Here is an 11,231-nt window from a genome sequence, read left to right as displayed (position 1 = left end):
GAGAGCTGAAAACTCAACTACACAAGGTCATAACAAAAAACTTTAGTCCAGAGGAGAGAAGGCTTTCGGGATACCTGATAGTGGCCTTCCAGTATCTAAAGTGGGACTATAAGAAAGAAGGGAACAGACTCATCTGCTGTCATAGGATAAAGCGAAATGGTTTCAAACTAGAAGAGGAGAGATGTAGAGGCAAAAAGGATTTTATGATAAGGATAGTGAAGTTTGACAGATTGCCCGGAGATGTGGTGGATGTGTCGTCAATGGAGACATTCAAGGTCAGGCTGGATTGGGCTCTGTGCAACCTGATGGAGCTACAGGTGTCCCTGTTCAGTGCAGAGGAGTTGGACTAGGTGGCCTTTAAAGGTCCCTTCCAACTCAAACAATTCCATGATTCTTTAATTCTGTTCAAGAAAAAGATTTGAGACCCTGAATAGCCATGTGTAGCAAAGGACTAGTGGCAAATGGAAACAGAGGATTCAGATCTTTGCAATGCTTGGTTCCTCCCTCTTAAATCTTTCATCTGGAAACACTAGAAAGATCTCTGCTGGCCTAAGCGGTAGTAGTGGCACAAGGACAAATGATTATCAACAGAGATGAGTGATATACACAAAACACAGTGCTGCCATGATTGTAAGGGAAGTAGCATTGCAGTGTGGATCATGGAGCAGTGGGGCATGAGTGCAAAGGAGGGAATCCCAGCAGCCCATCTCACTCACAGCTGTAACTTCCTTCACTCGGTGAAGCTCCTCAGCTGAAAGACTTGATCCTAGGAAGACAAAGAGAAAAATATCACTTAGAATCATCTGTCCAAAATGTTTAATTGCATGAAACACTGGGTTTCCACAACACAACCCACAACGATACTGCTTTTCCAGTATTGTGAAGATTTTTAGAAACATTTCCCACTTGCTGTATAGACTAGCCTTAAAAGTCTTTTGTTAGAAAAATACTCTTGATCAGAAGAGCAGTGAGGTTCTAGAGGAGGCTTTCAGTACTGACAGAGAAGGTTTTTAAGATAGAATACAATATATCTTCAAATAGGGATAATCTGATGCAGTGGCTGCCTACAACAGGACTACACCCATCCATTAATAAATTTCTTTCCAAGAATTCCCTTCTGGAAGGGAAGAACAGTTTTGGGCTGTCGACAGATCTCTGGGATGCCTGTAGAAAAATTCAGAGGCAGAGGCAAAATGCCCCAAGTAAACCTAAAAGGTGCAGCTTTAAAAGTAAAAGGCCAAGTAGTGGTGAAAACCCAAACATGAAAGCATGCTGAGGAGGTGTGACAGGCTATTTGTTAGCTGTGTACTAGAAGATGAGGATCTGAAGCTGAATACAAGAGGAAAAGAGTAAAAGTTGTATTTTTCTCCCCAAGACATACTAAGCTCTACAAAAAGGTGAAAAGATGTCATAAGTTAAGAAGATATATATTAATCTTAGGCTGAACCTGAGCTGCTGCCCTATAAGAAAGAAAGAGATCTGCAGATGAATATTGATGAAAAGCAGAGTTTTACCCCATGCTACTTCTACTATACACATCTGTTTTGCAGTACAGTACAGAGGAAGATCACTCGTCCCATATCGGTGCCTCCAAACGCAGTCAGTGGAAGCAACTCTGATCTGCAGTGCACAGCTTTAGTCATAAACAAGCCACATCAAAGTGCTACATAGCTTGACCGGGCTAACTGTAACTGTATTCACACAGCCTCAAAAGGAGCTACGAAAGCCTTTAGTTCAGAGTGTTGGTGTAACCTCCCTGTATGGTATGCGAACGGTAAGAACTTTGCTTGACATGCCGCTGTGCTACAGAAGATGGCACTAGAGATATTTAAATGCTGAGAAAGGTTTCTACCAGGAGGCAGCAGTTCAAGTAAGCACTGAAGCCTTTTCCTCCTTCCTTGTTTTCTACACGGATGAATCGAAATTAACTATTTAATAAATCGGTAATAAAAACTGTAGTAGTAGTTTAATTTCATATTACATAGTTACTGTTAGTGACTATTCCAATTAGTATCTAGTTTTCTGCTCTTTAGATACTACTGACAAGCACATCAGAGGATGCAGAATATTAACAAATAAATAACTGGTGGCAAGAAAAGTTACTGAGTTTGTAGGAATAGTGACACAAATGAGTTATCCTAGATTACACAAAAAATCTGGAGCAGAGCTGAATATGGAACTGAAATCCTAGGCTGGCATTTTAACCACAGGGCAGGCTTCCTCTCAAAAGAAATCTGTGGGAAATCTAATACAGTGAAAAATCAGACTGCTCTGGGTGAGATACAGGACATGTAGAATCTCAAGAGGAATGACACTTTTTATCATTTGGTTATGGCATGAAGCTTTTCTTTTTTCCACACTACTGGCAGAAAAGTGAAGAAATAAGACAAAAATATTAATACTTGGCATATATTAATGTGGGCCACAATTCCAGCTAACTGAGCTGGAAAAAAAAAATAAAACAACAACAACAACAACAGTTCAAAGAGTTCTCTGACGCGTTAGTGAGTTAAAATTGTTCATACAGCTGTTGAGAGCAGATTGTGTTGCATCAAGGGAGAAGGTGGCTAATAGAAATGACTAGAGAGAAAGGAAGGTACAGAAATGAAAGAGAGGAAAGGTAGGAAGGCTTCTGTCTTTCTAGTAGCAGCCACCTATGAAAATACAGCCAGAGGCTGTGATTTGAAATTGCATTTTATGTAGCAGTAAATGCAACTTTATATGTTGCCAGCCCTTCTGCTCACTCCCTACAGCTCTTCTTGCCCTACATCATGGCCTACTGCCACACAGTCATGTAATCATAAACATTTGTTCATGTACTATCCCTGTAAGTCAGACCAAGGCATTGATCCAGCTAAAAATCAATCCAGCAAAGCAAAATGCTTGCTTTTATACCAGTTAAAACAGTCCCTCAATCCAGTGCTGACTGCAGCTGTGCAAAAAACTGTGCTAGCACAGTAAAGGCCCTGTAGAGGAGGTAATGTGTTGGATGGCGAGGGAGAGAGACACAGATGGGACAGGAATGAACAGGAAGCAATAACAATGTTAATACCTTTAACGAGTGCTACTAGTGAGCACAGTGAGCAAGGAATTGGCTGGAGGTTCGCACTCAGAGAGTTGTGGTCAATGCCTTGATGTCCATGTAGAGATCAGTGATAAGCAGCATTCCTCAGGGATCAGTGCTGGGACCAGTGTTATTTAACATCTTTGTAGGAGACATGGATAGTGAGATTGAGTGCACACTCAGCAAGTTTGCAGATGACACGAAGCTAAGAGGTACAGCTGACACGCCCAAGAAAAAGGATGCCATCCAGACAGACCTGGACAGGCTTGAGAGATGGCCCACACCTGCCTCATGAAGTTCAACAAGGCCAAGTAGAAGGTCCTGCACCTGGGATTGGGCAATCCCCAGTACAGGTACAGGTTGGGTGAAGAATGGCTTGAGAGCAGGCCTGAGAAGGATTTGGGGGTGTCAGTTGATGAAGGACACAACATGAGCTGGCAATGTGTTCTTACAGCCCAGAAGGCCAACCGTATCCTGGGTTGCAGCAGGCTGAGGGAGGTGACTATGCTCTGCTACTCTGGAGTAGTAGTACCCCATCTGCAGTACTGCGTTCACTTCTGTGGCCCCTGACACAAGAAAGACATGGAGCTGTTGGAGCAGTTCCAGAGGAGGGCCACGAAGATGATCAGAGGGCTGGAGCACCTCCTCTACGAGAATAGGCTGAGAGTGGGGTCTGTTGCCAGCAGACACAAAGAACAATCTCATCTTCCTTGCCACAATCTTTAACACATTTGGAGAGTTCTGTGTATATTTCTTCAAACTTTTCCAGGCTGCCCTGTTTCTTTCATGCATTCCTGTTAGGTTCTGTGTTTTAAATATTTGGTCATCTATTATTCCTCACTCCTTGATTTCTCCAGTTGATATACTTTTTTAACAGAATGTGCTCCAAAGTACATTTCGGATAAGGAACTGCAGGTGCTAAAGAAGAGTGGAATTATTATTTCAAACACCATATTTTTGGAAAACCTTTAATGCATATCAGTATGATATTTTCCAAGTCAGAAACATTATTGACTCGTGTTCCACTGATGGTCTATTACAAACATCAGCTCTCTGCAAAACTATTCTTTGCTTCAGAACAGTTTTCCATCCTAAAATCTTGCAAGTGCTTAGTGTTTCACAACACTACCATTTACTCCTTCCCAAAGGAAGTCTCAAACTGTTTTTGTTATACAGTTTCTCCCAATGATAAGAATCTTATTGACTTCCAAGCCTATCTTCCCAAGTATCTGCAGCTCCTCCCAAATGCATAGAGGTTATCCTATATGGTAGATCTTCACACTTTGACAATGAATCATTAACAACTATCTTACTGCTATGTACAAAAGCTTTTATCATGACAGAGACATAAATTACTCCTGACAAATCCATGTTGCAATGTCTCAGTCTTCTATCAGATGACAGCGGTATAATGATTTAGTAGTCAGTTTGTTCCACCTGCACTTGTGTGTGGATGGGCAAGTGCAGGTTTTGTTTTTGTTTGTATTGGAGAGATTGTGGAAGCTCCTTACACTACGTATAAAGCACTCAGTGCCTGGAAAGGATGCAACATCTAGAGAAGGGTTGTGACCATAAGCAGATATTATGGTAATAATGCAACATACAATCGGTTTGAAATGTTTACCACACAATAATTATAAAAATATTTTTTCTGGCACCTGTCATTGCACTGACCTTAACAAACAATGGTGTTTGATTAATCAACCCTGCTCCCTTGTGAACATGACATAGCTGTCATGTTTGTCTTTCAGTTGGAGAAACTCAGGTTAACTCTGTACTAGGACTGCCATAATACTTTCAGACCAAGTGAAAAGACAAGAGAAATGTTTGATAGTTGGATACCAAATAGACAGCAGATGTTACAGTCAACCCATCAAAAGAAGGTGCAGCAATCCTGCTGATGTGTGAATGGCTTGGAGGAGGCAATCTTTTGCTGCCTTAAAGAGTGAAACTCAGTACTGCAAATGACCTGCAAAACATTCATAATCAGTTTTTGTGATCCTGAACTGAACAGTTTTAAGATTGCTGATTTTTTTTTAATTATTATTATTATTTTTAACCACAGCTGACTGTAATTGCCAAGAGGACAGCAAAGATACATATTATCCAAGCAAGTCGGCCTGCCCAGCACAGCCTGTCCTCTGAAAAATGCTGCCTGCTTCAGACTACTGTCACTGCATTCACTCACTACAGTATTTATTTTCCTGGGTCCCATGCTGGACTATGAGTGAAATGCTATTTGGTTCTCAGTGGTGTGCAAAATACACTGCTGTTCAAACAGCAGCTTGAAACCAGTGCTTTATGTGAGCGGCTTCAAAGATACAATGAAAAAGCAAACACCATTTGAACATACGTGGTATTTTATTCATCCAAAATATGCAGTAATTCACAGGTCTACTGTGTATGCTCTCCACCAGCTCACTCTAAAACATATTTTCTTAAACTGTATGCCCTACTGACATGCGATTTACCAGAAAGGCTGATGCAAGCATCTGGCTACCTGGCAGTATGCTCGGAGAGGATTTTCTGTTATGAAATGTCTTATTCAAATACAATGGATTACAGTGAGCATTGCACAGACAGATGAAAAAATAAGTATTGTGTTAGTGTCGGTGATTTACAGGGCAGGAAGGGAGGAGTTGTGTACGATTATGTGGCCAGTTCTGAGATGAATTCTAGGGTAGCTGTGGGGGATCAGTCACGATAGAGACAGTAGGTGTAAGCTGAGTTCTCAGAGGTGAAAAGTCAGAGATGTAACTTGTTTCCTCAGTTGAGTCTGCCAGTTAAATCTTACCTCATTTCCAAGCCTAAATTACAAATATGTACACATACACATACATACATATATTTGCTGCTTGTTTATTTGTTTATGGCTAGGCATGTGTATAAAGAAAATACCCAGGTCAGAGCTGGGAGATCTTTACAGAAGACAAATATATTCTGTAAAAGAAAACAAGCTGAGTTGGCAGGATGGGGAAGAAAATATATGTAACTCCCGAATATCTTGAAGATCATTCGTCTAAGACCATTAAGTCTCAATTATCATAGTATATTTATAGGTTTGGTTTCAAGGCTTTTGGATGAAAGTTTAGCCTTGATGAAGCCAATGGTAATCCTCCGGTCATTTTAGCCCAGAGGGATAATTCTAGACTGTCCCACTCCAACAATTCCCAGTTCAGATAGCACATTATTTGATGCTTCATATCCTGGTTGTGCTGTACCCTACAGTAAGGAATCAGCCTCCTTTACACACAAGACTTCAGATTTGTTGCTTCAGACTTTAACATTCTTGCAAACTTCATTCTGCAGAGGCCAGCATCTACATGCAAAAGCATAGATAGACACTGTATTTCAAGAAAGAGCACACACAATTCCAAAACAGCATTGCATTTTAATCTGTATGAAATCTATTGTTTGTCAAGCATACAATGTAGCACACAGAAATAGGTGTAGAGGGATTAATTCCTAGTAAGTATCTGAATAACATTATTTTGTTTTCTTAAAAATTAGCTGTTTAGTAACATACAAACATAAATCTCCTAGACAGTAAACATCTCCTGGTGGAGCTATTGCACCTAATGCTACAGTTGGATCAAAGTCCTCTATTGGGTCACTTTCAGCAACTGTCCCAGTTGCTGTCTTTTTCTCTTTGTATGATATCTGGTTGCCAAACTACTAGCTGAAGATAATTAATTAACCTTATCTTGTTGGTGTTGCCAGTTTTGGCGCACTGCATTCCATGTTCCAGTTAAAGGCATAATAGGAAAACAAACTCTCCTCTATGGAGAGGTTATGATGTTTATTGTGAGCCATTTCCAGCTAAAGTTTCACTAGTACAAGACTGATTTACACAAAGTATTTGTTTCCTAGCACAGATCATACATATGGCCTTCCACTATAAGCTCACAAGGTCTGCAAGATGTATTTGATAGCAAAGGCAGTGTAACAGATTGAGAAACAACCTCTGGCAGAAAGCAAAAATGCTTACAGCTATTAAATGTATTATTGCTGCATTCATTTTCTATTGTGGTAAACAGATTTTCATTAGGCACGTTAGACACATGTAGGTAATACAGAAAATGGACACCACAACTGTCCCTTAATTATGATTTCAGAAGAAAATACAAATCTTGTTATAAAGAAATGTAATACTAGAGCACTGGGAGTGTAGATAGTTGTTCCCTTTGTACTTGTACACAGAACAGTGCAGGAACTTTACCAAGCACAATTCCAATGTGCCAAACTTTGTTATTTAGGGTTGAATTAAGGATGTTTTTACAGAGCAAATTTCCAGCTCAGCTCATTATTAATGACTTTATATTTTTGTTCGTTCACACTTCTAAGGATGCTGTTCCTTTTCTTTCTGCTACCATGTTTAATGAACAACTTCCATCTGCAGTCAAATTGTAACACTGGATAAGCACACAAGCAGCGGCAGCCTGTTTGTGCTCCACTTCCAGTGCACAGTGAGAGGTAATGAGTCAAAATGGGCAGCTTTGTTTATCCAGAAGTGACAAAAGTATTTGAAGAGATGGCTAAAAAAGAGAACTTAAGGTAACTAGCTTTCCTCCCAAACAAAGGAACATTAGTAAAGCTAAAGAGGAAGAGTTGGTTTACTAGAAGTGTATTCAGTGGGCAAGCACTAAGGAAGTACATTGCATTGCTGCATGTACTGCTATAGCTGCCAGTGACAGGCATAAAGCAGAATATGTTTTGAGACTGCTCTGGAGAGATGAGACAGACTCACATAGTTCAAGTTAATAATGTACAATTCACAACTCAGCAATGTGAACATTATGTTTTCAAGATCCCCCTGACTTCTGATTGGGAAACTTTGCTATTTTGGCTATGCAAGTTGCCTGTAATTCTTGCTCATCCTATTGTAACAAGAGAAAAGGTGTTTCAGTCTCATTATGTAGAATGCCACAGAGACTGGGAGTGGTTTGTTACAGCTACTTAAAAGGTACACCAAATCAGAACTAAAAGTTTTATGAAGAAAAGTTATACAGGATGAATAGGGAAAAAAAAGACTGATGCAGCACCAATAGTTATGAGCTGCTGCATATCGTGCTCTAAGTGTTGAAGCACTTCCTCTGGAAAAGAAACAAAAAAAACAGAATGAAACAAGGTAGTTTTTTGACTTTACTGGGAAGAAAAAAAAAAAAACACAGAAAACCACCGCTGAAGAAAGCCCAGTCAAGTAAAAAGTCTCATCATCAAATGAAATCTACCGTACTGAGATTCTTCACAGAATGCTGGGGAGAAAAAGAGCAGGAAAGCACAGTGCCCTGTCTCATTGGCAACAATCATTTGATGCAATTTGTTTGCAATCCTTCTCTCTGTGTGGCACTAGACCTTCTCATTCCCACTTTTCAAAAAGTGACCATCACAGCAGGAAGCATACTTGGAAAAGGTGCAGTCAAGAAGGCTGATCTCTCTATTCGTGGATACAGGAATACCAAAAATAGCTCATGATCTTAAAACCTGCCTCTCTGGCAGCTTCCTAGAGAGGATATCATTAAAAAAATATGCCCTTTTGTTTTTATCCTTTTCCTCAAGTATGAAAATATTGCCAATTGTTTTCTGATGCCTAAGTAAGTTTTGAAGGGGTCTGGGAAGCCAAGCAATCATGGAACTGGGGAATTATTTTAAAACTGTTTTTTTCCCAGAATCTTTCAGACAAACTTTTAACACTAAGTAACAAAACTCAGCCAGATTCAACATCATGCAGATCCCAGATACAGCAAGCATAAAAATAGTAAACATGGTTTTCTCAGTAGGCCGAGACACAAAACAATCTACTACGTTGGGGCAGGGCCACGCATCACACTTCACCAGACGAGGCATCTGGTACCCGTCGTACATGTAGTAGAACACGTACATGAAGACTGCTTCAAAAATGATCCTGAAGAAGATGCTGCAGGTATATGTCCACCACAGGGGACCTCGAATATGAATCTTTTCATTTTTCAGCTCTTCGATATTAATTTTGTCACCGTTTCTAAACTGCCTTTTCTTCTCGTGCCTGGTGTAAGCCACATGCATGGCCACCAGCAGTGCAGGGGTAGAAACGAAGATCAGCTGCAGGGCCCAGAGTCTGATGTGAGAGATGGGGAAAAAGTGATCATAGCAAACATTTCTACACCCAGGCTGAAGTGTATTGCAGACAAAATCTTGTTGTTCATCTCCCCAGACTCTCTCTGCAGCCACAACCAGGATCATGATACGGAAGATGAACAGGACTGTGAGCCATATCTTCCCAATGCTGGTGGAGTGTTTATTTACACCTCCCAGAACAGCCTGCAGAGTTCCCCAATCCATCTTCTTTTCTGTGTTCTTTCACCTGCAAGATGACATAAAATACTAAGTAATTACTTTCCAAGCAGCAAAGAATAATTTCCAAACTTTATATAAGCAAGAGGATTTCCTAGCATTCACTCAAGTCATAGGCAAATTCAAGTCACATTAAATCTATCCTTACATTTGTATCCGTATTAGTGGATTCAAACAGTTTAATAGACTCTCTCCATTCATATATTTATGATGAGACTAGCATACTTTGGTATTTTTCTAACCAGGTTTTGGGTAGGAAATAAGTTATACCTTTATGTGTTTCCTCCCTGCATCCCTCAAGCCCTCTTTCCCTTTCTGTGGTAGGCTCTCATTGCACTTTCCAAATCAGTAGAAAATGATATAATTACATAAAATAATCTTGACAAAACAATTTATTTTCATAGGATTTCTTTGCCAATGCCAAAGCCTTAGAAGGCTGTGTGGTGCTTGCCTTTGCCTCCAAGGTAAGGACTACTGGGCCATCTCCATCAGAAGCCCCACTTCCTCCCAGATGCCTTCAGCAGGTCTCTAAGGCTATCTGCTGCAGCTCAGACACATCCTTTGCTTGGCAGAGCCTTCATCTCTAGGAGTACAGCATTTGATTTCACTGTTGAGAAACCTCAAGTCAACTCTGTCAGGGTTGTGCACATACAAAGCACCAATCAGCAGGCACAGGACAATTCTGCAGAGCCTGCCCTTCCACATTCACCACCATCTCATCCAAAAAGGAGATTAGCCAAGCCAGAGGGCTGAGAGCGTAAAGCCCTCAGCTGAAAAGTTTACAATTTTCTAGATGATATCACACCCCAGTTAAATAAAAGGTCAAACATCAGAGGAGTTCCATTTCTGTTCTCCCTTCCTTCTGCTCTTGAAGGAAATTCATCGTTCACCCTTTGACAATTAAGCTTAAGTTTTGCTGAAGGTAGAGCTTGGTCTCAGGACTGGGCTTTCACTGCTCAGCAGCCATATGGAAGCTACAGGCTTCCACAGCCAGGAACCTGCATAGCTGGTCCTGTATCTCCCAGGGGCAGGGCTCAATCTACCATTCAGAAAAGCTACACTGGCTCTGGACCGACCAGAACTCCTGCTCCTCTTGGTGCAGAGAGCATGCTTTGTCGGGCTGGCAAAGTCTTTAAACTTGCTAAGTCTCAGATAACAGCAGAAGAAAAAAAAAAAGAGAGAAGGAACTCCTTTACCCCGCTTGCAGTTACACCACCAGAGAGGGATGCACACACCCGCGGTGCGGGCCCAGCCTGTACAGACAGGCCTCCAGGCAGGAGGGAGAGGTCACGTCTACTGTCATGAGGAAAGGTTACGTTGGGTAAGGAAAAGAAAAAAAAAAAAAGAAAAAGCCTCGAAAAGCCGGCTGGAATTCCTCATGCTTCTTGTGTCGTCGTTGCAGAATGGCAGCATTCTGTGCAGCTTTTTATGCTGATCCAAAGTCATGGCTATGGTCAGATAACTGTGCTTTCTGTGAAGCATGCCCTCTTACCTGTCGCATAGCCATTAAAACATAGAAATAAAACGAACAAAATGGGGCTAACGAGGACCGAAGGACAGTAACCACCTGAGGCGTATCCCAACGGGACGAACAACCTGCGCTCCAGGTGCGGACTCACACCGCGGTTCGGAAGCTTCAAGTTGTGGAAGGAGAAAAGAACACAGGACAGGAAAGGACACCCCCCTGCTCCTCCCCACCACACAAACGCTGCGGGGCGCCCGGCAAACCCCGCCGCACGAGAAGATCCCAACCGGGGCTCGGCGCGATCCCACGGCCCCTCAGCCCCAGCCCTCCGCGGGCCTCACCTGGAGCGGCACAGCACGGCACGGCACA

At 41.6% G+C, this 11,231-nt stretch overlaps 1 protein-coding gene across 1 annotated transcript; it reads right to left on the bottom strand.

Annotated features, from left to right (window-relative positions):
• Positions 1 to 6,435: 6,435 nt before the first annotated feature.
• GJB2 (gap junction protein, beta 2, 26kDa) lies at positions 6,436 to 11,231 on the bottom strand. The gene is made up of 2 exons (XM_010729056.2): positions 11,204 to 11,231; positions 6,436 to 9,407 (listed from the first exon to the last, which is right to left on the bottom strand). The coding sequence occupies exon 2, from the start codon at positions 9,383 to 9,385 to the stop codon at positions 8,708 to 8,710; it is 678 nt and encodes a 225-aa protein (XP_010727358.1). The 5' UTR covers positions 9,386 to 9,407; positions 11,204 to 11,231; the 3' UTR covers positions 6,436 to 8,707.

This window comes from Meleagris gallopavo, chromosome 1 (assembly GCF_000146605.3).
Source record: "Meleagris gallopavo isolate NT-WF06-2002-E0010 breed Aviagen turkey brand Nicholas breeding stock chromosome 1, Turkey_5.1, whole genome shotgun sequence".
NCBI classification, from domain to species: Eukaryota; Metazoa; Chordata; class Aves; order Galliformes; family Phasianidae; genus Meleagris; species Meleagris gallopavo.
Note: the sequence above shows the minus strand (reverse complement) of the source record. Positions and strands in the feature narration are given on the sequence as shown.